Source organism: Maniola jurtina, chromosome 8, assembly GCF_905333055.1.
Source record: "Maniola jurtina chromosome 8, ilManJurt1.1, whole genome shotgun sequence".
NCBI classification, from domain to species: domain Eukaryota; kingdom Metazoa; phylum Arthropoda; class Insecta; order Lepidoptera; family Nymphalidae; genus Maniola; species Maniola jurtina.
Window position 1 is genome coordinate 13,277,013 of NC_060036.1, and position 27,594 is coordinate 13,304,606.

The 27,594-nt window shown below is 37.4% G+C and overlaps 2 protein-coding genes across 4 annotated transcripts in view; both read left to right on the forward strand.

Moving 5' to 3' along the window:
* The window catches only part of LOC123867379 (alkylglycerol monooxygenase-like), a 31,970-nt gene extending 23,161 nt beyond the window's left edge, over positions 1-8,809 (forward strand). For 2 of the 3 annotated variants that reach the window (XM_045909388.1, XM_045909390.1), the window contains 8 exons: positions 357-508; positions 1,714-1,817; positions 2,985-3,147; positions 4,499-4,650; positions 5,364-5,498; positions 6,189-6,302; positions 6,715-7,052; positions 7,312-8,809. In XM_045909388.1, coding sequence (XP_045765344.1) covers positions 357-508; positions 1,714-1,817; positions 2,985-3,147; positions 4,499-4,650; positions 5,364-5,498; positions 6,189-6,302; positions 6,715-6,969 — 1,075 coding nt within the window. In that variant the 3' untranslated portion in view covers positions 6,970-7,052; positions 7,312-8,809. Of the gene's footprint in view, positions 1-356; positions 509-1,713; positions 1,818-2,984; positions 3,148-4,498; positions 4,651-5,363; positions 5,499-6,188; positions 6,303-6,714; positions 7,056-7,311 lie in introns of all 3 variants that reach the window. The other variant, XM_045909389.1, reaches the window with a different exon arrangement.
* Positions 8,810-14,922: 6,113 nt separating this feature from the next.
* LOC123867386 overlaps positions 14,923-27,594 on the forward strand; it is a 44,940-nt gene continuing 32,268 nt past the window's right edge. The window contains exon 1 of the mRNA XM_045909397.1: positions 14,923-15,188. The gene's annotated coding sequence lies outside the window, so the exon portion shown is untranslated. The remainder of the gene's footprint in view (positions 15,189-27,594) is intronic.

Below are 27,594 nucleotides of genomic sequence, written 5' to 3' on the forward strand. Positions count from 1 at the left end.
ATAGGTTTACACGTCTCAAAAACTTTTAATGATTTCTTGGGATTCTATAACATTTTGGCAGTATTGAGTTTTGTTTTACAAAGTTAGTAAAGTTTTTAATTTACCTAGATTCAAAGTGATTCTCCTAAATTAAATGGTGACCAAATCAGAGTTTCTTCAGTATTAATAAGAAGGCAAAACTTTGTAAAATACTAGGAACCATTTCGAGTACTTTAAGAATGTATAGTCCTAATTTTTTGTTGTAATAATAAAATCTTACTATGAATTATTTATGGCCAAGTCCTTCTCATTCTAAGAGCAAACCTGCGTTCAGTAGTGAGCTGGTGAAAGGATGATGATGAAGATACTTCCCGCAGGTTAATATGGCGCGGGGCGGAGTCGTATCTGTACACCTGGATATACTGCAACTTCAGGATAGTAGAGTTGCCCTGGAACAATACACTCACCTGGTATGCAGCGGCCTTGGGCGTCGACTTCTGTTACTACTGGATGCATAGAGCTTGTCATGGTAAGTTAGAATTTCTTCACTTATAAAAAGAAAGAAAAATGTTTATTTCTTAAATGGTGCCATACGTCATATACCTGAGAGCTGGTTATCTCTCCACGTGAGCATTAACAGGGCTCTCTCCGTCACTTACTCCATACAATCGTAGTTCCAATTTCATTTGAATATTAAGCAACCAAAGTCCATGAAATTTTACAGACATATTTTAGAAACAAATATCTGTGCCTGTAGTGTTTTAGGTTTTTCTAAAAATATATAGTTTTAAAATTACACGGGCTCAAAGATTTGTATGTGAATTTTTAAGACCGCGTAACTTTGAAACCGAATATTTTAACAGAAATCTGTAAAACCGCAGACATAGATATTAGTTTCTAGAATATGTCTGCAAAATCTCATGGACTTTGGTTGCTTAATATTCAAATGAAATTGGAACTACGTTTGTATGGAGCGAGTGATGGAGAGACCCCTCTTAAAGCCAACATGACTGTCTCAAGCAGAAGAAACGCCGGTATAAACTATAAACTGTGTTAATAATATGTGTGGCGCGACCCGAAAAAAGCATAATATAATAATGCTGTATGCCTTGATACACAAGAATACTCTTGTGTATCAGCGCTGATTTTCAAACAGGACCCTAAATTGGATGACGGGTAAAGAGTCATAAACTATTACAAAACTTGGCGTACATTTTTTTTTATTCACAATAGGCAAGCGCTTGACCACAATCACACCTGATGGAAGGTGATGTGTGGTCTAAGATGGGACGCGTTTACCTAGAAGGTGCCTATTCACTCTTGTTTTAAAGATACCCGGATTGTAAATGGTAGGAAACACAGATCGCGGAAGAGTATTCCAAACCTTAGCCATGCGTATGAGGAATGAAGACGCAAAACGTTTCGTGCGTGTAGATGGAATGTCGACGACATAAGGATGGAAACTCGCCCGACGTCTTGCGGTTCGATGGTAAAATGGTGAAGGGGGGACAAGATCGAAAAGTTCCTCTGACCCGTTTGCTGCTATTCTGAGTTTGCATACAGAATAAACTTAAATCTTTTTGCATACAAAACTTCAAAGGGTCTTGACGCAACTAGCAATTCATGGCAGTTGCTAAATGCATTGTGTGGTGAACCATTGTGTACTGAAGCCTTAAAACATGCGCATACTTTACCTACGTATATAGCCTATTAAAGTTCAATTTTCTTCCCCAGAGGTCCACATCTTATGGGCCCAACATCAAGTGCACCATACTTCTGAGGACTTCAACATGGGTGTCGGCATAAGACAGTCAGTTCTACAGGGATGGTGCGGATTTGTAAGTAAAATCTTTTCTTCCCACATTATCGTATAGTATCTTACTTGCTATAATCCATCAAGATAGACAAATCTTTATGGTCTGTATATTATAATACATATATAAAAATCATATAAAAATACAATAATAAACTCATACTAACTTCCTAGATTTCGATTTCAAAATGATAACAGTATCAAATCAAATCATTTATTCAAATTAGAACCTTTGTGGGATTTGTAAGATAATGATGATATTAATGGTGATAATTAATTACGTTAACTTAAAACCAAAGCTACGAGGGTTTCAAACTAAATAGGTAATATAATAGTTAGTATTTACTCAGCACTTTTATTAAAATCTTTGCGACGGAATTCTCTTTTGTTTTCTAACTAAATAGCACATAGGCTACTTAGCTACCTATTTAATTAGAAAACAAAAGGAATTCTGCTTTTTAATTTTGTTTTCATATTAAATAATAGGTACCTATTAGCCTTTTTAATTAAAAACAAAAACTAAAAAGCTTTGTCTGACCAGACATTGTTTTCTATTGAGAGTAAAGATTTCATTTTTAAAAAGATATTCATTTATGAAGGGTTAACATAATTTGCTCAAAATGTAGCTGAAACAAATGGGTCTAAAAACTTGGAATTTTGCATATTAAATCAAAACCAAAATGTATTTCATGTAGGAAAATTAGTCTATCTTACGCTACGTCTGACTACCATCGATTCAGAATGTAGATTCTACTGAGAAGAGCCGACAAAACAGCAGTTATAAACTAGTTTTTCTTTATAATAATAGAACTCTCTAATAGAGTATAGAGACTACTAATTGCGGGCAAAATGTGGTTTTATTTATATATTCATCTATGAACAAATCAGAAATGAGGAGATCCGTATAAGAAACAGAGTAACCGACATAGCGAAGCTGAAGGGGCAATGGGCAGGGCACATAGTTCGAAAAATCGGCCAAGTGCGAGTCAGACTCGCGCACTGAGGGTTCCATACCCCGGTATTTTTTCCAAAATTTTGCACAATACATGAAAAACTATTATACATAAAAATAAATAAATATCTGTTTTAGAAAGTACAGGTAAAGCCCTTTCATAATAATATGATACCCCACTTGGTATAGTTATCTATCTATAGGTTGATGATGATGATTTATATTGGTATTTTTCTACAGATCTTCTACCTCCCACTGGCGCTGGCGATACCACCAGCACAGTTCGTGATGCACCACCAGTTCAGCTACCTCTACATGTTCTGGATCCACACTGAGACCATTAAGAGCCTTGGACCTTTGGAGTACATCCTCAACACTCCTAGCCACCATAGAGTTCATCATGGTAAGATATTTGTACTTTTTAAATTTCCGTACATTCCGTTCGTCCGTCTGTCCGTCCAATCTATCCGTCCGTCTGTCTCAGCGGGCTGTATCACATGAACTACCTATAATATCTCACAGGTAGAGACCTGAAATATTCACCGAATGTGTATTTCTATTCCTGCTACGACAACAAATACCTACTAAAAATTTCAAAATTGCTGCCATGAAAAAATAAAAGTCCAGTTTCTTGTACGGAACCCGTCCTGTGCGAGAACGACTCGCATTTGGTCGGTTTCTTTATTCCGTTACAAGTTAGCCCTTGACTGCGGTCTCATCTGTGATGATGCAGTCGACTTCATCAAAATTGTTTTTTTTTTTTAAATTTGGAGGTTTGGCTTCTAAAAATGAAAACAAAATCCGATATTTTAACAAATCTATCCCAGATTATTATTTCACTTTTGTGAATACAATTCGCATACCCTCTAAGACTTTTATATGTTAAACATGAATTATTAAATATAAGAGAGAAAAACTTGAGTTATATTTAGTTTCTTTCGTAAAATAGAAAGGGAATACTTAAACAAACAGAGCGCGTTATGAATCCCAAGAAAAATCTCTCAGGGGCTTAGGATTCAAAGGCAAAAGTCACTTGTAATTCTATCCTCATTTAAATATTAAAGGTGCATGTATGGTCTGTTTGTCCTTAGTTTGTTTACAACATAACAGATTGGCAGAAAGCTTCTCGGAGAATCCTCATATTTTTAACCCCCGACCCAAAAATAGGGGTGTTATAAGTTTGACGTGTGTGTGTATCTGTCTGTAGCATCGTAGCTCCTAAACTAATGAACCGATTTTGATTTAGTTTTTTTTAGTTTGAAAGGGAGCTTGATCGAGAGTGTTCTTAGCTATAATCCAAGAAAATCGGTTCAGCAGGTTTGAAAATTACCAGCTCTTTTCTAGTTACTGTAAGCTTCACTTGTCGGGGGTGTTGTGTATTTGTTTTTAATATTTCCATAGTAGGTAAATAAACTTCATACATTACATTTTTTTAATCCGTACTTCCATAATATTATAAATGCGAAAGTGCCTGTCTGTCTGCTACGTTTCCACGACACAACCGCTGAACCGAATTTAATGAAATTCGGTACAGAGTTAGCTTACATCCCGGGGACAGACATAGGCTACTTTTTATCCCGGAAAATCAAAGAATCCTTCTTCGGGATGTATCGCAAGTCTGTACCTTTCATTAAAATCGGTTCAGCGGTTGGGCCGTGAAAACGTAGCAGACAGATTGACAGACAGACACACTTTCGCTTTTATATCGTATGGATTTATTTAAAGCTTGTATTTATTTCATATCTTTATTAAAGGCAGCAACAAATACTGCTTAGACGTGAACTACGGTGGAGTCCTCATCATCTGGGACCGGCTATTCGGCACCTTCCGACCCGAGACCGACAAGATCGAGATCATTTACGGACTCATTTACAACCAGCCTTCTTTCAACCCGGCTTACCTACAGGTACATACATTTTAACTACATATTTAATTTCGCATTAACCCGCGACCCAAAAAGAGGGGTATTATAATTAACCCCCGCCCCAAAAAGAGGGGTGTTATAAGTTTGACGTATGTATCAGTGAGATACACTGATACACACGTCACTGATACACAGATGTGTATCTGTGTGTCTGTGTATCTGTCTGTGGCATCGTAGCTCCTAAACGAATGAACCGATTTTAATTTAGTTTTTTTCGTTTGAAAGGTGGCTTGATCGAGAGTGTTCTTAGCTATAATCGAAGGAAATCGGTTCAGCAGTTTGAAAGTTATCAGCTCTTTTCTAGTTTTCTTATAGAGGTTTTTGTGTCGGGGGTTTTTTAAATTTTTAGTTATTTACAAACATAATATACAGGTTGTAATTTTTATACTACCTAAACACAATTCAATACCAATAACAACTAGCGTTGTACTTGTAGTTTTAGTAATTTAGTAGTTTTCGAACCCCCAAAGTGCAAAGTAGCGAGCAAAATCGGGGTCAATGCCCTGACTACGACGCGGCATTGACCCCGCAGCACATATCTACGCAACGTATCTTGACCTCTAGCGTCAGTCAGATGTTTTATTTGCAATACATTGCGAACTTTTAAGAAATACAGGTTTTTTAATTTTTTTGTGCCTATTAATGTCAATATTAATTAAGAGGATGTCAATAATGATTTTTTTTTGTTTTAACAGTCGTTCTACACTCGCTACGTAATCCAGAAGTGCCGCCGTCTGGAGACCTGGAGTGATAAGCTGAAGGCAGTCGTGTGGGGTCCCAGCTGGGAACCTGGTACTCCTCGACTCGGCGACGAAGACATGAAAGTTGAAGTAAGTTGTTTTTTAAAGAATATTAGCCATGCTAATCATGACTAGTACTCCCCTTTCCCCTACAGTTAAGCGTAAAGCTTGTGCCAGGAGAGGGTACGACAATAGTGCAACAGGTGGGGTTTGAACCGCCGACTTTTCGGAATTCAGTCCGCTCGTCAACCGTTGAGATATCGATAAACGTCCACTACTCTTTATTTCGGAGACCTCCTGGCGCAGTTATAAGCGCTGTGGTCATATTAGTGGGAGGTCCCGGGTTCGATTCGCGGCAGGGGCTTGGAATTTTATAATTTCTAAATCTCTGGTCTGGCCTGGTGGGAAACTTCGGCCGTGGCTAGTTACCACCCTACCGGCAAAGCCGTGCCGCCAAACGATTTAGCGTTCCGGTACGATGCCGTGTAGAAACTAAAGGGCTATGGGTTTAATGATAACTACCATACCCCTTCCAGGTTTAGCCCGCTTCCATCTCAGACGGCATTGTATCTGAATAAAAATGGCACTGAATGTTACAAAAATGTTCTGTAAATTCTATAAGTTAAATAAATATAAATAAAAAAGTAAATAAATAAAATAAGTAAATAAATAAAAAAAGCATTCCACAGCACTAAGTAACGGCCAAGACAGCTCTGTCAAGAGCGTAATGCTAAAGACAAGAAGAACTTTAACTAATGTTTCTGAATATTTTGCCCACAGGTGGAAAACCGTCCCAAATACGACGTTTTGCTGCCCGCATGGTGCAACACTTACATCGTTTTGCATTACGCGGTCGTTTTGTATGGCTTCTTCGAACTGGCTTCCCGGTATATGGTAAGCTAATTAAATCTTCTTACTAAATTTTTTCTATTTAATTAGCAACTACGTTGAGATCAACGACCTCTTTAGGGTTTCGTACCCGACGGGTGCCAACGCACGTGTCGGTCCGTCCGTTTGTCTATCAGCGGACTGTATCTCGTGAACCATAATAGGTAGAGTTGAAATTTTACAGAATGAATTACCTACCTGCACAATTTTATGATTCTTAGTCACCGGGAAGAACCCTATTGGATTTCTTGATAGACAGAAGGACAGACAGACAGGCAAGAAGTGATCTTATGAGGGTTCCTTTTGAGGTACGGAACTCTAAAAAGAAGACACACTGAAATTCAAAGAGTCTAAACCTTACCCGTATCTTTAGTAGGCTGCAACTAACAAAAAAATAAAACATTTTTTTTGTCCACAGGGCATGACTCCGTTATCAGTGATAGTCTTCGTATTCTACGTGATGGCATCCCTAACAATCATAGGCATGATCTTCGACAACTCCAAATACGCACCAATGCTTGAAGTCGTCAGATGTTCAGCCCTAGCCTTTTTAACTAGGAGCCTGGCTACCAGCCCCCTTCTGACAGCCCTGCAAATGTTCTACGTAGTATCTGCCATGTTCTGGTGCCTACATACGTTGAAACTTCTAGAAATTAAGAAAAAAGTTGATTAGATTTAAGTGATTGTTTGTTAAAAGTTGCGTGATCAATGTTGAAATTGTTAAAAATGTATGGATGGTAATGTTTTGTATTGGTTTTTAACCCCCGACCCAAAAAGAGGGGTGTTATAAGTTTGACGTGTGTATCTGTGTATCTGTGTATCTGTCTGTGGCATCGTAGCGCCTAAACGAATGAACCAATTTTAATTTAGTTTTTTTTGTTTGAAAGGTGGCTTGATCGAGAGTGTTCTTAGCTATAATCCAAGAAAATCGGTTCAGCCGTTTGAAAGTTATCGGCTATTTTCTAGTTACTGTAACCTTCACTTGTCGGGGGTGTTATAAATTTTTAATTTACACTTGTAAGTATATGGTTACGTTGAGGCGATTTAGTGCTTCAAAACTGATCTAAATCAAAAGTTAGTGATTTCCATAAGAAAAATTAATTAAGTTCTAAAGTGTCTGACAGATCAATTAAAAAAAATTGTGCTTGTAACTCGGTGTAACATTTACCTACTTTACGAAAATTGAACACGTGCAGAATTCCATTTTTGAATTCTCTAAGTTTTTTTTTTAAATTACAGCCTGGCAAAAGGTTTTTTATCAAATCATGTACTTACTTATTTAGTACTTAATTAAAAGTGTTTTTTTTTTCTACTACATTATGCATTTAAATAAGTCTCAGTTCTAAATTTTTTTTTAGATAAGACATCAGAACAGCGGAAGCTCATTCCTATTCTTGATTTGGACGCATCGTAAGCCCAATCTTTCGGATACGTGCTAACAAAAACTTCAGGGGCGTCCCTCATACCCCGATTGCCATCTCGACCTGTCGTGAACTATATTTATCAATATCTGTCACATCTAAACTAAAGCAGAATACTAATTTCACTATCTACTAATTTTAAACTTTTCATCCAAGATTTTAAATGACTAAATTAACCTTTAAAGTTCAATCTTTACACCCATATAATTATTTTAGTTTATTCTTGACTCTCCTTTAATCACAAATGTTGTCTGAATTGGTAAAATAAATAGTTTGTTGAAATAAGTAGGTACACAGGTACATAGGGTATCGAGTTCTTGCATAATTAGTACGTAGCTTTGGGAAATGTTTTTACATTGGCTTTGTAATATCAATACATAAGTCCTGTTAGTGTTTATTCAAGCGGACCACAAGTCACAACCCAACTTTTAAATTAAGCCTCAATAGCTCAACGGTTATAGGAGTGGACTGAATTCCGTAAGGTCGGCGGTTCAAACCCCACCCGTTGCACTATTGTCGTAACTCGTACCCACTCCTAGCACAAGTTTTACGCTTAGTTGGAGGGGAAAGGGGAATGTTAGTCATGATTAAAATGGCTAATATCCTTTAAAAAAAACTGCTAATGGTCTAACTGGTCGTGAACCACGGTGAACCACCGTACCATTTGTAAATCGTAATTTGCCTGGCGACGTTTTTGTCTCTGTGGTGTTGTGTGTTGTCTGAAAGGACTCTTATAGTTTTGAAATCATAGAATATATTGTTTTGCAAAATAAATCTATTCTTTGCGAAACAATACATTCTACTATAAGGCTTATCTTAAGACTAGACTTAAGCTTATGTTAAAAGTCTGGTATGTTGTGCCTTCATACTATTAAATAAGTAATTATCATTAAGCCAGTAATAATAAATAGGTAGCTATAATCGCAAGTGCCAAATGTTATGTAATTTTATGAAACTATTATTTTAAGCGTAAAATTATTGTTTTCTGTTTCTAATTTTTTAAATTTAGATATTAAACCTTAAAATTACTGCCAAATGTGTAAATATAGTAATTAAAAATCAATTAAATAAAATTAAGAACAGTAAAATATATGACTAGTCGTTTCAATTTTAGTTTTACTTCCTTTTTCCTGTTTTAAAGGCTTTTTTTTTAATTTTCACATCGTCCACACTTATATTATAAATGCGAAACTGTGTCTATCTGTCTGTCTGTTATCTTTTCACGGTCCATTTATTTAACCGATTGTCATGAAGTTGACATGCAAATCAAAATCCGTTAAAGTGTTGGACCGTGAAAAACTAGCAGACAGACAGACAGACACACTTTCGCATTTGTAATATTAGTTTGGATTTGGATGTAAGTAGGTACAGTGGACCCCCGGTAATGCGACAAACGCTTTGCAGGACATTGTCGAACTATCGAATTTGTCGGATTATAGAGTACTCCCTAAGACCCCCTATAGTCCGGAATTTTTTACAAAAGAGTACTTTGTAATCCGACAAATTACAGATCCAATGATAAGATTCTATAATCTATATGTTATATATACTCTGAAGTACAAATCATAATTCACTATATGTATGTCAGTAAATTCAATAATAATTAATAGACATGTCGTATTACAGGGGGTGCCGGATTAGACAGGGACCGGATTACCGAGAATCCACTGTATATTGATAAAATTTCACTGTTATCTAACTGCTCTTACTTAGTCTGTAGCATTACACAATAACAACCAAAACCGCAGGCGTCGTACAAATTAGATTTCCACTTCGTCTCCAAGCCTTTGTTAATAATTGTGCCATCGCCGCGGGCTCGCCTCAATTCCGAAACCAATTTGCGAATAGGTATCCACTTTCATTCTATACTATCTGATACCTACGACTTTGTCCGCGTGAATTTAGGTTTCTGAAAATCCTGTGGAACTCTTCGATTTTCCGGATACAAAGTAGCCTATGTGCTTCACCGGGATGCGTGCTATCTCTTTGCCAAAGGGTCTAGCCGGATAAGCATAGCGAATCGGCCCCCAAATGACAACCTATTTCGAAACTTTCGAACCTATGGAGTTTTTGATAGCATTTGACCTCCCCTACAACCTTATAACGAATCTAGGTCGACTTACCTAGTAACACTGTACATGTGCCTATGTCTATATCCTTGTATAACCTAGTTCCGTGGAACTTAATTTTTTTTTGCAGTGTTGCACTATATTTTTTTAAACGATTTTTTTTTTGAGTATTAGTAACATGTCAAGTACTATAACATTTTTTTTTTCAGTGATTGTACCTAAGAAGGAACACTGAAATAATAATAATTAAATTTTTATTTATTTAAAAAAAAATGTTCGTAACCATTCCAAAAGTCTGAAAAAAATACAAAATATGCTCTTAAAGGTCACCTAAAATCTCGCGTTGGTTTCACGTTTGTATCTTTAAAACTTTCCGAGATATGACACTTTGAACGATAGTCGTACTCACGCACATTTTTTTTAATATCTCAGGGGAAAAGCGGAGTAGGGAGGCGAAACTTGTATAAATCGTATTCGTACATCAAGGCGATATTGATACCTAAGTTTCGAAATAGGTTGTCATTTGGGGGCCGATTCGCTATGCTTATCCGGCTAGACCCTTTGGTCAAAATCGGTTAAAAGCTAGCAGACAGACAGACAGACACACTATCACATTTATAATACTAGTATGGATAGATAGGACTAGCTAATGCCCACGACTTTGTCCGCGTGAATTTAGAACTGTTCTAAATTCCTGTGGAACTCTTCGATTTTCCGTGATAAAAAGTAACTATGTCACTCAGCAGATCTGCACCTGCCCATACGAAAAAGTTCCTACATACAAAGACCAATGTCATTCAAATTAACGTAACCTGGGAAAATTGTGTGACTTTTTCTTGCAATATTTCTGTCTATACCTATCAAACCAACCCACTCCTATCTGTACAACGGCAATATTTCGTCGGTCTGGAGATATTTAAACAATCAACCCACCAAAAACATTTCATGTAAAAAGTTAGCCAAGACTCACAAGTTCATAATGTTTTCACTGTTAAAAAGTTATGAGATCTCTAGTAGAGCCAAGTCCCTAGCTGAGCTTAGATTTGTGCTGGCCATGGGACCTATCCCAAGTCCAAAGTAATATAGCTCTTAAATGTTCTTGACTATATCACATTTATAACAATAAATAACAAATCACTCTACTTACAAGCTCTGATTCTACAAACCCTACATCTTGGTAAAAAAAGGACGGCTTGGCCGTTTAATAACTTTTAACGTTTAATATGTTATGTCATGTAATAGTTTTACGAACATTAAACGGCCAAGCCGTACTTATAGCCAGTCTACAAAATGTAATTAGCATTACTAATTAGATTCATGGTAATTAGATAGCGTTACAGAAAACAGTCGCTCAATTTACAAAAACATTGGAATAAAAGCGAAAATAAATAAACACGTTATTCGAAAACGGTTGATAACAGCCGAAAGCGTTTAAACTTTGCTCATACTGCTATCGATCTCTAGCTATTTGTGGCGTGAAGGAGCAAAAATGTGAATTGCGGGTTTTCAAAATTCCACGGGAACCATGGGGGTTTACTGAATAAAAAGTAGCCTATGTGCTAATCCAGGGTATGATTTATCTACATTCCAAATTTGAGCCAAATCTGTCCAATATATTTTGCGTGAAGGAGTAACAAACATACGTAGTGTAAAAAGTCAAAATACAGATGAAGCTGGGAAATAATGCCAACTGAACTTAGATGGTCACCTGTGGGTGTCCGTCGACTAATACGATGCCGAAGATTTAATTCAATCAAAAAGAATATCAGCCATGCTAACCATGACTAATACTCCCCTTTCCCCTCCAATTAAGCGTAAAGCTTGTGCCAGGAGTGGGTACGACAAAAGTTCAACGGGTGGGGTTTGAACCGCCCGAGCTTTCGGAATTCAGTCCGCTCCTCAACTGTTGAGCTATCGAGGCTCTAAGGCTTTCTTTATTTATTTTATACGATATACGACACTTGATTTCCTGAACATCCTAAATAGCACCTACTCTTAACCGATTCAATGGTGTGAACCAAATAAAACTTCCTTTCATTTCTAACTTCCAATTTATCACATCATTCTCAATGGCGGACCTCTTTAGAAAACCTGAATGGGATCCAGATAGCGTCATGTCCATCACGCCGCAGTCACGCAAAAACGTTTGGGTCTTTGTTCAGAAAAGAATGTTCGTAGCGACCCAAATTTGACTTTATTACATATCTATTGAGACCGTGAGCTTTTTTCTGAAAGGGTTGCTGGACATTATTACTTAGTGATAAGACCTTTTTTTTCCTCTCTCGATTAACCATATAGATTAGCCAATGTCAAGTTTGTAGTTATTTGTAACAAGTTAGTTAAACTATACAAGTGTGGACCCCGTCTGTGCCGGCGCTCGCCGACATATGCACGGCACCTCCTTAGAGCGCTTTCCAGTCAGTTTTAACAAAAAAACACTCCAAAAAGGCAGAGATCGACCGCCAGCTAACACCAACACAGACGAAGTCCCATAAGACCTTCATATTATACTCTCATTTCTATGTCCTGAACTCCTTTAGGGTTCCGTACAAAAAAGGGGTTTCAACGGGACCCTATTACTAAATCTCTACTCTCCATCCATCTGTCTATCCGTCTATCTGTTTGCCTGTTTATTTGTCAGCGGGCTGTTAAAATAACGTATAACTTCTTGTGCAATTGTAGGGAACCCATCGTATGCGCGTCTGGCTCGCTCTAGACCGGGTTTTTACTTCTTAATTTATGCATTCGATCAATCAATCAGTCCACCAACGCCCAATATTGTAATGTAAGTTTGATCATCTCAATGGAAATTAGTTAACTACTCTGGAGATATTATAGTGCACAATGTAAACGTATCTCTACATATTCCCTCACTCCATCCAATGGGACGGCAATCAAACACGACCGGATATAGATCAGGCAGATTTCGCCCTTCGATACACGGGACGACACACACAACCTTTTAACTCCGTACCGCTGCTGAAAATTCCTTGATAGTAAAATCAATTTTCTTGGCTTCACTCAGAATCGAACCCGGTAACTTCATGATCTACAATCAAATAAGCTAATCACTAAACCAATGAGGCAGTCGATACAGATAACCATATAAGTTAATCTATGCTGCTAAGGCTCACTGAAGAATATTGCCAGAATTATTTTACTAATCAGTTTCCCCGAAGTTTGTTTTCAATGGAAAATTGCCTTTTTCGTGAGGGATTATTATTAGAAGACCCTTAAATATTGGAAAAACTCGCTCGCCTGCCTCGTACCCGATAATAAAATTAAGTGCTTCATAATAATGTTTCAAAAGAATTTAATTATAATAATACTTTTTGACCTCAATTTGATATATCAGTATTGGGAAATTTGGCGTAAAGTAATTGCGCCCCAAATTCCATTCCTTGTTAGGTTCCTAAATTAAGGAGAATTGCTGTGGTGACCTTTAAATGTTATTTTATTACTCAACTACAAGTTAGCCCTTGACTGCGATTTCACCTGGTAGTACCTAAGTGATCATGTAGTCTAAGAAGGAAGCAGGCTTACTTGGAAGGGGTATATCAGTTGCATTAAACCCTTAGGTACTCCTGATCGGTTTCTGCATCATGGTTACGGCATCGTACCGGCATGCGTTTTTAAGCAGAACCTCGTCAACAGTAGCAAGATGGCGTTGGTCGAGAAAGCATTGATTGCATGCGCTTTGTTTGCGTCTCAGCATCGAAAGGCTCCATTTTATTTGTTTCAAAGACGTGCGGTGCACCAAATTGCTCGATTGCAACTAGCGTAGATTCACAGCTCCCTAGTTGCGGGGGAAACCCCGCCCGTCGATCCTAACGCGCGTGTGTATCGATACAAACAACAACAAACTGCTCTGTAGGATAAAAGCGCGACGTCGACGCACGTTTCTAAAACGCGCGTCAACGGCGCGTTTAAAAAACGTGGTGTGCAAAGGCCCTTACTCTCTTATTTCTGCAGTAAACGAGTATTTAAATATTTGCGAATATTTTTAGCTTAAGTATTTAATTTTATTATCTCTTAATATTGGATTCCGACGCGATAAAATTTAATAATGCTCCTCATATAAATTCTACAAATTGTTCGTAGTCATTAAAAATTACAAACTTCTCCCCGAGTTCATGACATGTTCCTGTCAATTATAAAATTTAATCACGTCGGATTTTAACTGTTGACGCTTAAACCTTAAAGTCAATTATTTATGCTTTTCAGAGGTTTCATTCTGAGAGGAGACCTGTTCACAGTTCTTAGTAGTGAGCCGGCAATGGTCTGGTCATGATGTTTTTAGGTAATTTAACTGAATAAAAATCAGTCAAGTGCGAATCGAGCTCGGACACGAAGAGTTCCGTATCGTCATAAAAGATATAAAACTTTTTTTTTGTGATGTATAATAACTAATTCGGATTTTTCCCTTTACTTGTGCTATAACTAAGACATTGCAACGTGCCAAATTTCATGATTAAAGGTCAACAGGAAGTACCATATCGGTTTTGATTTCTTGACGGGTCTTGACAGACACGACAGGTAGACAACGAAATGATCCTATTCAGGGTTCCTTTTTTCTCTTACGGAATCCTAAAAAACGACGGAACACAGTGAAGAATAATAACTCTAATAATATCAGCTCCTAGCAAATTACGTGTAAAATAAATTCAAATAAACGGTGGCACGTGGCATAATCTGGCAATTTTTCATGCAGTTACAACTTCCAACTCCGTTTAATAACTTGTGATTTATGCTACGGATGGACAGCTAAGATTATTATAAGATGAGTTATATACCAATTTGGATCCCAAAAGTAGTCAGTGAGATATTAGATAGCTTAAGGAATTCATACAAAGTTATTGGGGGAAATATTTTGACCAAGTAATACCAAAATGCAGCTAGCCACATTGCATTGATTTCAAGAACATTGCAAAAGTTTAAATTTTAATTGCTAATGGTGAACCTTCACCTTTAAAACAAGTGAAATTGGCTTAAAAGAACGCACACAACTCCGAAAAGTTAGAGATGCATGCCTGAACTGGACCAAATAATTGAGCGCATCGCCGAAGCATTTCATACTATCCCGATTCCCAGGTTCTCATATCATTTCAGAATTCAGCTTCAGTCTAAGCCCGACCTTTGGCGATGGTCCGCGCGTTGCGAACCGCTTTACTACATTTTCCCGAACTTACGATTGAAAGCTTACGAAAAATTAAAAGGCTTTCAATTCAAGGAGGAAAATTTAACTGACTTTTTAATAAATATTGAAAGTTTAAACTAAGTATTAGTATAGTAATAAATTATATTTTGAAATAATTTTATGTTAAAAACTTATTTCCTGGTGTACCCCATTAACTGAAGTGTTTACGTGGTGATCAAAATACGTTTGTTGATTTTTCCGAGTGGTAAGTGCTGTACACTTTTCGTATTTTTAATTTATTATGGCAGCTTTTAATTTGAAACGCGCAGGACCTACATTTCCAAAACCCGGTCCCATGTGTAGATGTATCAGAAAAATAATGAGCCTCGTAGTGTGGTACCCGTTGGAGATTATGAGGACATAAAAAATTAGTTTAAAACTTCAATGTGACAACCCTGTACACAGCTGATCGTGTAAATGAACTTGTTAAAAAACCTCTGTAAACTCCGATAACAGTTTGAACATCTGTCAAGTAGCAGAGTCAACGAAATAATCTAGATAGAGCACTATCTTTTTGGTACTCTACATAGGTACTTTATTAATTGTCATGTTATGATTTCTAGATGATGCCCGCGACTTCGTCCGCTTGTATTTAAGTTTTTTGAAATCCCGTGGGAACTCTTTGATTTTCCGGGATAAAAAGTAGCCTATGTGCTAATCCTGGATATTATCTATCTCCATTCCAAATTTCAGCCAAATCCGTCCAGTAGTTTTTGCGTGAAGGAGTAACAAACATACACACACACACACTCACACACACACACGTACAAACTTTCACCTTTATAATATTAAGTGTGATCAAAGACGCTGTAGGTAAGTATAACATAAACTTAATAATATATGCAAAAAATACTTACCTATATTCCAACATCCTACTCTGTTAACATTTTGTTATTGCAATGTTAAAAGCGTGTAAATGTTATTCTTTTATTTCAACTTGTATTTTCTTAGGTCGTAAAAGTAAAGTTGTTTGCTCCAAAACAAAAGATGTCAACCCTATCCGAGGTTAAGAATACAAAACAATGTTATATTTTCATCCTATAAAATACACGAAAGAAAAGCAAGTCGTTCTGAAATAATTGCTGTTAATACGAGTAGGTAGGTATAGCCAAAGTTTTATTTGCTTTTTAATTACTTCTCCAGAATTTCCTCCGAGTAAACAACGGCGTCGATTGTCATGTTTTTCTCTAAACTAAATTTGGATACCTGCATCTTTTATTTTTGATCTTTTGTTTTGGATATCTGCACCTTTTTTTAGGGTTCCGTACCTCAAAAGAATAAAGGGAAAACGGAACCCAACAAAGAATCACTTTGTTGTTTGTATGTCTGTTCGTCTGTCCGTCCGTTTTGTCTAGCAAGAAAACCTACAGGATACTTTCCGTTGACCTAAATTCATGTTTGGCAAGTAGGTAGATCTTATAGCACAAGTAAGGAAAAAATCCGAAAACTGAGAATTTGTGGTTCCATCACACAAAAAAAAATTAAAATGTGTCACGAAAAATTTAATTTACTAAATCACATAATATGATGGCGCAGTCCGATATTAATTTGCAGTGCTCTTCATAAAAGTGTTAGGTAAATAAAAATATACCTTGTATGATGTGGTACTGGAGTACTGGACCCTGCGTGTGGAAGTCCAACTCGCACTTAACGGGGTTTTTTTAATGGATACGGAAACGGAAAATAACAATCAAATTAGCAACTTTTAGTTTGATAATAGTCTAGAAATCTGCTAATTAATGTCCAACCTAGCTGATACCCGGCGTGTGCTACTACGCTAAAAAAGTACGTTAGACTGTTGTATATTCTGTGCTAATGCATTGTTTTTTTTGGCTAAAACCATCTTCGCATTATTGCCTTTCTAATGGAACCGGTTTGGGGCACATCGGTTGAATGGTTTTAAAGTCTAAACAGCCATAGCTAGACACATTCTTGTGTTTCTATTAGGATTAAAAAAGCTGTAACAGCTTGGTGGTTAAGACGTCCGCCTCATATTCGGGAGGTCGCTAGATCGATCTTTTATGCAATGCATTAAGATAAGTGTTTCTTTTTAAGTGATTCCCTAGAAAATGTTACCTAGAGAAAAACTATTTTAGGAAAACTTTTAAGAGATGAAAAGGGTCCGTAATTTAATTTCCTTGGAGACGTTCAAAGTTTGTTTCTATAATGGAAGCAGACAGAAAGTAAAAACTTTAATCGCCTTTCAATCCCTAGATTACATGATGAAGACGTAGGTATTTTATCAAAAGGAAATGAAATGAATTTACTTTTATGTAATACTAGGGGATGCCCGCGGCTTCGCTCGCGTGGATTTCGATTTTTTTTAAATCCCGTAGGAATTCTTTGATTTTCCGGGATAAAAAGTAGCCTATGGCCTTCCCCGGGGCGTATCCCAAGCCTGTACCAAACATTAAAATCGGTTCAGTGGTTGGGCCGTGAAAACGTAGCAGACAGACAGACAGACACACTTTCGCATTTATAATATTGGTATATGGATGTTACCGCTAGAAAAGCGTACGGGATTCTTGGGGTTATCGAAAAAATCCTAATATCTTAATCATTATCACCATAATCATCGACCCATCGCCGGCTCACTATTGAGCACGGATTTCCTCTCGGAATAAGAAGGATTCGGCCATAGTCTACCACGCTGGCTAAGTGCAGATCAGCAAACTTCACACACCTTTGAGAACATTATGGAGAACTTTCAGACATGCAGATTTCCTCACCAAGTTTTCCTTCACCGTTAAAGCAAGGGATACTTAATTCCTTAAAGTTTAAGGTATTAAGTAAACTAAACCCTCGCCATGCTTTTTTGCACACTTTTTGGGTGTAACATTCGACAGACCGATTTTGTCACCAACATAACGAACCGATTGATACTTCATACATCAAAATCGGCTCAGTAATTTAGACACTATGGTCAAACACATATAAATGCAAACTTACATACATAGACTGCTAATTCATAACCCTTCCTTTTGGGTTTGCCGTAGTCGGGTAAAAATAAATACCTACTTAATTATGCAAGAAGCGCCTAATGGAATTTAATAGCAACGGCAAACATTGGATTATCTCACTAGGATTTTGAAAGGTTTTAGGTAATTTATTCATTGACAATAAATCTAACCTAAACCGATGAACTATGAAGAGGTTTTCCCTTTCATGAGAAAGGATTGTACAAAATTCAGCATTGGGTTAAAACAGGATGTACTCGTAACCTACCGTGAGAATGGTATTAAGAGATTGTAGGTATGGAATAATCCATACTCTATACCACAGAACATATTATTATGAGGTGTTCTGTGCTCCATACTAATATTATAAAATATGCAAAAGTGTCACTGTCTGTCTGTAACATTTTCACAGCCCATTCTTTAACAAGTTTTGAAAAAGATACAATGATAGCATGCATCCTGCGGGATATAATATGCTTCTTTTCTTTTTATTTAAATTTTAAAAATATTTCTGTTAAAACCTTTAACCGATTAACCTTTAGATTAAGAGATTTATTCTGGCCGTTTCTCTTTACACGTTGGGAGTTGGGACCTATTAATTACTTTGTTACTTATTGGTGCGAAAGTGAAAATAAATCTCTTGCAAGGTTTCACTGTAATTTGTTTCGGCGCTATGCTAATTGCTTTTTCAGTGATGCGGATATAGTATCACGTAATACGTTATGTAAGGTTTAGAGCTCGTTCACACAGGCTGCGTAAGCGTAGACGTAGCGCGTACCATTGCGTTGTAATGCATGGAACTGTATGAGACATGGCATACCGCTTGCGTGGCGTGAACGTTCGCGTAGACGTTATGTCTACGAGTTCACGCGTGTCACTACGCACGTGTCACGTGTACGTGCTGCATACGCAATTGGTCTAAATCGGCCATAAGGTACTGCCTCGTTGGTTAGTGGTTAACATGTTCCACTGCGAATTTAACATTTATTCCTAGGTAAGGAAGTTGGTGGTGATTCACCCCCGTCACCCCGTGTCTCGCAGAGCGCGTAAAACCGTTAGTCCTGCCCAAGTGTCTCTCCGGTCGTGTCAGATTTCCGTCCCATCAGGCTATGAGATTGAGGAATAGCCTACGCTTCTTCATCTCCCGCGCAGTTGCGTGCGCACATCTTCCAACGTACTTATATGTTTTTTTATATATCAAATTTAAGTAGGCACATGCGTTTCGTGGAGTCCTCTAAACTAGCACAACCCGTATTATAGGGGCCAGTGCCTTTCCATACAATCATCACACTAATTATTAATATCATAAAGGCGAAAGTTAGTATGTGTGTGTATGTTTGTTACTCTTTTACGCAGAAACTACTGAACAGATTTGGCTGACATTTATAATGGAGATAAATTATACCCTGTATTAACACATAGGCTACTTTTTATCTCGGAAAATCAAAGAGTTCCTATGGGATTTTGAAAAACCTAAATCCACGCGGACGAAGTCGCGGGCACCAGCTAGTTGTTTATAATTAAGATTGATTAAAATCAGATACTAAATAAATATATTATGTCCATTTCAGTGGTCTTACACAACTAAGTTATATAGTCTCAACCTGCAATTACATTGGAAGCCATTAGTCTGATTCCCTCAGTGAGCACTGATAATGGCGCGTTTACATTGTCGGTCACCGAATCCGGCAACCATATTCGTTTATGTTATCGATTTACCGGATTCAGCGACCATTCAGGCGAACTGTGTAAACTCGTGTTGAAAGCATCATCATGGACTGACATCTTGTGTTACGATAAGGAATTTTAACTGTGTGCGAACCGCGTAAAAACGGTACCTATGCGATCGATTACGGTTAACCGAAAACCTGTTTACACTAATCGGTGACCGAATACGAGCTGTGGTCGAATACGATTAACTAAAAACCCGACCCGATGACCGAATAAGGGGTGCAACCGAATCGGTTAAAACAACCTAATGTAAATGAGCCATAAACGGTCGGTTTGCTGTAATATTCTATCTAACTAAACATTCTGTTACACGCTACTGGCTACGCCTTGCTAATCTATTTTAGGACCAAGGGGCTCAACCAGCTTACTCGCTTAACTACTGAATCGACCCAGATTCGCACGGGTGGCTTACCTTACTTATCTATTTTAAATGTGATTCACATTATGGGAATGTGTTCGCTTTATAATGTAAGCACTCACTTAGAAAGGATTTTTGGAAATTTTACCCCTATTAAATAAGGGATGAAAGTATGTAGGTACTTGCCAAGTTGCGTAGTTGAAGTGGCCGCCTGAATTCAGCGGCTTTCTGCGAATCGTTTGATATCGTCTGCCCACTTACTGGGGGTCTACCAGCGCGCGAATTTGTGGTTACATCATTTAAAAAAATTAAAATGTGTTTCAATTTTCAAAGTAAGATAACTATACCAAGTGGGGTATCATAATATGAAAGGGATTTACCTGTACATTCTTAAACATTTTTATTTATTTTATGTATCGTTAAAAATGTTGGAAAAAATACCTGAGCACGGAACCCTCAGTGCGCGAGTCTGACTCGCACTTGGCCGGTTTTTAGGGTTCCGTACCTTAAAAGGAAAAACGGAATCCTTATAGGATCACTTTGTTGTCTGTCTGTCTGTCCGTCGTGTCTGTCAAGAAACCTATAGGGTACTTCCCGTTGACCTAGAATCATGAAATTTGGCAGGTAGGTAGGTATTATAGCACAGATACAGGAATAAATCTGAAAACCGCGAATTTGTGGTTATATCATTAAAAAAAATTAAAATGTGTTTCAATTTTCAAAGTAAGATAACTATACCGAGTGAGGTATCATATGAAAGGGTTTTACCCGTACATTCTAAAACATTTTTATTTATTTTTATGTATAATAGTTTTTGATTTATCGTGGAAAAAGTTTGAAAAAATACCTGAGCACGGAACCCTCAGTTCGCAAGTCTGACTCGCACTTGGCCGCTTTTTTCGAACTGAGCTGAGCTATATCGCTTACTCTGCTCTCCTACTAATCTTTTCATATCTGATTTGATAACGTATAGTGAGAGGAATAACTCTAGTAAGTAACTCTAGAGAGTAGCTATTTCCATCGCCTGCTGATTGACTCTGAGCTTCCATATGAGGCCTATAGAAATTAGGTATCACACTAATATTATAAAGGCGAAAGTTTGTATGTGTGTGTGTGTGTGTGTGTATGTTTGTTACTCCTTCACGCAAAAACCACGTGACGGATTTGGCTGAAATTTGGAATGGAGATAGATAATATCCTGGATTAGCACATAGGCTACTTTTATGCCGGAAAATCAAAGAGTTCCCACGGGATTTCGAAAAACCTAAATCCACGCGGGCGAAGTCGCGGGCATCGGCTAGTTCTGCGTATAAAGAAGAAAATATGTTTGCCCATAAATAATTCAACACAAACCGCCTGTACCATCTCCTACGCTATTAGGTCTAGAATACACAAGCAGACCCTTTGCCCAATTAGTTGATTCGGTTAAGTGAAAAACTTCACCCGTCCATCCCAAAGGGTTGATTTAGAGGTCTGTTGTTGCCTTTCGTTAGTTGGACGTTAATTTACTGTTTGAGTTATTTTTATACCTTTAATTTCCCGATGAACAAAACTGTTAGCCTGTCCATGCTAATGTTTTAAATGCGAAAGTGTGTCTGTCTGTCTGTCCGTCTGCTAGCTTTTCCCGGTCCAACAGCTTAACCGATTTTGATGAAAGGTACAGAGTTAGCATATTATATCCCGGGGACGGACATAGAGTACTTTCTATCTAGGAAAATCAATAAGTTCCCATGGGATTCATATAGGTCCATCCGATTAACCGATTTATATGAAAGCTACTTGGTAATTTGGAAATTGACATGTACATCTTTTTATCCCGGAAGAGCAGAGTTCCCAAGGGATTTGTATGAAATAAAGATCAAGTGGGAGGTAACCTTTACTGGGCATGTACTGCTACTCTTATAGAACTAGGAATCAGCTTAGAACATGACAATATTGCCAACTATATAAAATCAAAAGATTTTAAATTGTTAAAAATAAAATTGCAAAATGTGTTTACGTATTGAAAACGTCCAAACGTGCCATAATGAGCTAGACGTAATTTAATCAGCTCATAGAGAGGGAAAAGAACAGAAATAACAAGACTAATGTGCACAATATAATTATTTACATTTTAAAAAACCGGCCAAGTGCGAGTCAGAGTCGCGCACTGAGGGTTCCGTACTCGGGTATTTTTTCCAACATTTTGCACGAAAAATCAATAACTATTATGCATAAAAATAAATAAAAATCAGTTTTAGAATGTACAGCCCTTTCATTATGATACCCCATTTGGTATAGTTATCTTACTTTGAAAATTGAAACACATTTTTTTTTTTAAATGATGTAACCACAAATTCGCGGTTTTCAGATTTATTTCTGTATTTGTGCTATAAGACCTACCTACCTGCTAAATTTTATGATTCTAGGACAACGGGAAGTACCCCATGTGTTTCTTGACAGACACGACGGACAGACAGACAACAAAGTGATCCTATAAGGGTTCCGTTTTTTCTTTTGAGGTACGGAACCCTAAAAATATCACATTTTTAAAACGGACTAAAAAGTATAAAATAACGAAAACATGGTGCGCATGCAATAGATATGAGTGTAGCTGTCGTTTTATCTATTGCATGCGCACCATGTTTTTCACTTTTAACTGTACTTTTTTCTGTCTGTGTGCATATAGGCCATACAGTTATTTCGTAAACGTTTTATTAAGGTATGTGCCTTGATCGGAGGTTTTGCAGAATATTAAAGTTGGAGACAGTCCCTAGGGAAGGGACGAAACGGACCCTCATCAAAGGCATCGAAGTATTGAGCTAGACCCAAAACCTTAATTTGTTTCTGATAAATGCTACAACTTTCTTTTCTTTGCAATGCCTACTCTAGTTTTTATATACTATACCCTTTTAATATAATATACAGTACTAGAACTACCTATGCTAGGTTTTTTTTAAATTACAAGGGAACTCTTTAATTTTCCGGGATGAAAAGGTTAAGCAGATGGGCCGTGAAATTGCAGCAGACAGATAGACAGACACATTTTCGCATTATCAGGGTTCCTTGCCCGGATGCAGATGGGGCCAACAGGACGGGAGCCTTAGCTTCCGCTGTCCGTCCATCCATTTGTCTGCCTGTCAGCGGACTGAATTTTCTACCTATTACCACAGTTTTACGATCTAAAACTGTGTTCTAGATGTGTGTTCTGTGATCTAAATACAGTAGAAGAGATCGTGAGTTGAAATTGTCTCAGAATGTATATTTCTACTGCCGCTATAACACCCAATAATAATAAAAAATTGACAAGTGTTATTTTTTGCACGAGGATACGGAACCCTTTATATGCAAGTCCAACTGGCACTTGACCAATTATTATTATTAAGTATGAATAATACATAGGCACACACAATATCATCATTAGAAGTAGGTATAAAACATAAAAGAATAAAAAATACAAATCTACAATTATACAGGTAGGTAGTCGAGTCCCGAGAGTCATTTGCCTGCAGTAAAAAGCAAAGTGCTGAGCATTTTCCGATATCAGTTAAAAGCAAATGGACTGTATCAGCATGCAGAGAGCACTGCACTGCAGTCTGTTGTAATATGCAAATGTGTACGAGCATGCATTTAACAGGTAAATTCAATGCACAGTTGTAGGTACCTAGTACTGTTAAATTTTTGTATTCGAATGATGTTGCGCCACTATTATGTACAAATAGTGTCAATAGTTACGTATAATCGGCTGTGACAGACGGACGGACATAGTTGCACCATAATTTACGAGCATGATTCAAAAACATTTGTTTAAAAGTTTATTTGAATAAAAATATATTCTATTCTATTCATGCATTTAACAGGTAAATTCAATGCACAGATAGAGCACTTTTAATTTAATTTTGTAGTATGTGGTACAAGTGCAGGCAGTGGATAAAGTTTTTAGGGTTCCGTAAAATGATCCCAAACGGTGCCAACAGGGCCCTATTGTGCTATTACTAAGCCCCGTCCGTCTGTCAGGGGGCTGTATCTCGTGAACGATAATAGGGAAAATTTTCACAGAATGTGTTTTTCTATTGCCGCTATGACAAGACACAATAAAAGTTTCAAAATGACTGCCATGAAAATTTAAAAAAAATTAAAAGCGTTATTTCTTGTACGAACGGGACTAGACCTATTTTTACTGTATGACGTATGCTCGTAAACTGTGAAAAAAAATATTGCATGTTTTTATACAATGACTCAAATTCACGCCTGTCTCTCGTTATATAGGACGCGCTTCCATTAACTAATTAATTCACTCATTAGCCTCAAGCCAGGCTGACTAATACAATAAAATGCGAACGTAATTGTATTTGTCTGGCTTTTAGAAGCCTGAAACATAACAACGCGCGACGGAAACTGTTATGTATTTACTAGACTAGAAACTAAAGGTAACAAAGTCTTAAAAACCCGGTCAAGTGCGAGTCGGGACTCGCTTTTTTAGGGTTCCGCACCTATAATTGTGAACATCATATTTTAGGTGTATGGAATATTTCTTTTCTGAGCTAGAACATCGCAATAAACCGTGAAAGAAAACCCCAAAAAATGTTCGTTTGTTTTGGTCTCTTTTCTCCTACAATACTACTTAACTATACTAAATGTTATAGTGTATAACTGATATTATACTATATGTTATAGTGTATATATTTTATTTTCGATGTATTTTCTCACAAACGCAGCGAATGGGCTTTGTGCATCTGTTCGGCGTGTCGTGTACTGTCATCATTATCGAAAAGTTTTTGACAAAAAATAGTAAGTAATTAGTTGATTAATTAGGCAGACCCCCAAATAGTATCAGCCCGGGGCCCAACAAACTCACGGTCGGTCCCTGTACATATTATAATACTACTTGACCCGCCTAAGGGCCGCGCACATATGGCGGAGCGCAGCGCAGAGCATTTTTCACAGTCAAAGTATTATCGACATTGTCCTCATTGATATAATATCTAAAATCAATTGTGCATCCGTGCAGATACTCGCGCATCCGCGCGCAGTCTCGCGCGTGCTCGCGCATTCTCTGGTACAAATTCGCATAATGTGTCATGCGATTAGAAAACTTCGCGGGCATGTTCTGCGCTGCGCTCCGCCATCGCATATAACTAACTAAAACTAACCTTAATTATTAAAATAATATCTTCTTTGCTGTTTATTACATCCTAAGTCCTAAGTCCAGCTTTAATAAACGTAAGACGGCCTGGTCCGCACAAACTCATTAATTTTCGAATTAGTGAAAAATGCGTACCTACCTACTTAGCATAACTTTACAAACATTTTAATTAAATCCAAAGAAATTGTTTCTTGTAGCTACTATCTTTGTACATATTTTCTTTGCCTAATCATGATCTCAAACCTCACCAGCCCACTACTGATCACGGCTCTACTCTCAGAATAAGAAGGGTTTAGCTCATAGTCCATCACGCTGGCCAAGTGTTAATGAGCAGACTTCACACACCTTTGCCTAGTGGTTAAGACATCGCGACGGCCTTCTATTCGGGAGATCGGAGGTTCGACCTTTGACATTTCGAGGTTACGAGAATATGTATTGTACTTATATCAATACTGTAATACCTAATTTTATGTTTTAAAACAATTTACATCACTCACATCATGCTCACATCCAACCCTTTTTAACTTCATATTTTATTCAAGAACATTCACTCTCTTTGCTTAATGGTATCGTTTAAGAGAAAATGAAATAAAAGCAAATAGTAAAATCGAGTAGGTATATTGTTCAACTACACTACTTTAACTATGATGGAAAACATCGTTAGGAAACCTGCATGCCTGAGAGTTCTTCAGGTGTGTGAAATCTGCCAATTCGCACTGAGCCGGCTTGGAGGACTACGGCCTTATCCCTTCTTGAGAGGAGACTCAGTTCCCTTATTGAGAGGAGCCCCGTGCTCAGTAGTAGGCCGGAGATGATTGATCATGATAATAACACACCTTCGAAAAAAATGGAAAGGTAGGTACCTAACTACGAGTACCTACTTCTTCACTTGATTGGTGTTGGTACCTAACTAATAACTCGACTTAATGTATTTTATGTATGGTTTAGGATAGGTCTCCAGCAAATAAACCTATGCGGTTTCAGCCGGAGTCAACAACTACATGTAAGAATTATACTTTTTGTCATTTTAAATAAATAAATAAAAAAATGCCTAAAATTCATAGTAGTTAGGTACTAATTTTTTAATCAGAATATTTAAAATCCTTTTTGCTATGCATATTTGAAGGTTCTATAATATGTTTTGTACATTGATTTTAAAAACGCCACCCCCCTATGCACCTTTTGGTTAATCAACGCTTTTATAAGCGTTAAAACACCGCTTAATTAAGCCTTTAAATGCGTTAAAACATCGCTTAATTACAACTTGTTAGTTGTTACAACCTGTTGGTTGCAGATTCCGTAATTAGGTCGCCTTTTCCTACGTAATTAGAATTTACTACGTGGTAAATCATTTGAAACAGTTTCGACTCTCATTAGTGTCAGGTTTCCTTTATTAATTAAGAGAAGTTTCCCTAGCGCGCTCTCCAGGACTCTCCATACAAACGTTTTGGTTCTCATATGAATATTAAGATGACGCATTCCGGTGCTTTCTTCATATAAATGTAGGAGGGCGGTCACTACATTATTTTTGATATTATACGATCAAAACTAAGTATTATATCGATTTGTCTCGTTAGTATCTAGGTTTATTGATACATAGAACATTGCAAAAAAATATTGATATTTAAGTTATGAGCCTTGAAAGATTTTTTAGCCTATTTTAAAACTAAATTTTTGACAACTTTCTAAAACAGCTTTCCTTAAAACATAGTTTATTTATTCATTAGTTGAAATAACTTTACATTGTAGCCAAAAATTTTGTTGTTTTTTCTCAAATATAATTTTCCCAAACGACAGTTCAACTCTTTTCGCGCGTTTGACCGAATTGGGAATTTCGCGTGTTTGGCGATTTGGGAATTTCTGATGGTGCATTGATATTTAAGATGCAACGGCTTCATGATAACACTCCAAGTACAAACTCCTCAAACCTGATGATGCAAGGTACAGCAATCCTAAGCCATAGAGATTCAGAAACTGTTCCTGGTGAAATAAATGCCGAGCATAGACTTTTTTATTGAGTTCCAAGTCCCACCTCTTCAATCCTGATCCTGTAAGGTACTGAACTCCTAAGCCGTGTGGATTTGTGAAGATCATCGTGCCCCTCACTAAAACATTCGATTCCACGCGGATGGTGGAGGGAAGGACCAGCCGGCGCATCTTTGTACCGAGGATCTCTTTCTCACAATGTTAGGTGATATAGAAAAAGATTACCCACGTGCGCCGACAATTTCGGTCAAGCGTGCAAACTCAACGTTTGAGGATACTGTTTGGTGTGGTTAGCAAGTTATAATGGACTAACTCTATGATAATAATTAATTGCCAGACATTATCGTGGTAACCCCGTGCCAGACGCCTTAAACTTTAATGAATTGTTAAAGTTTAAGGGTATCTGGCAGGGGGTTTCCACGACACTAAGTGTCTGGCAATGCATGAGGTATTT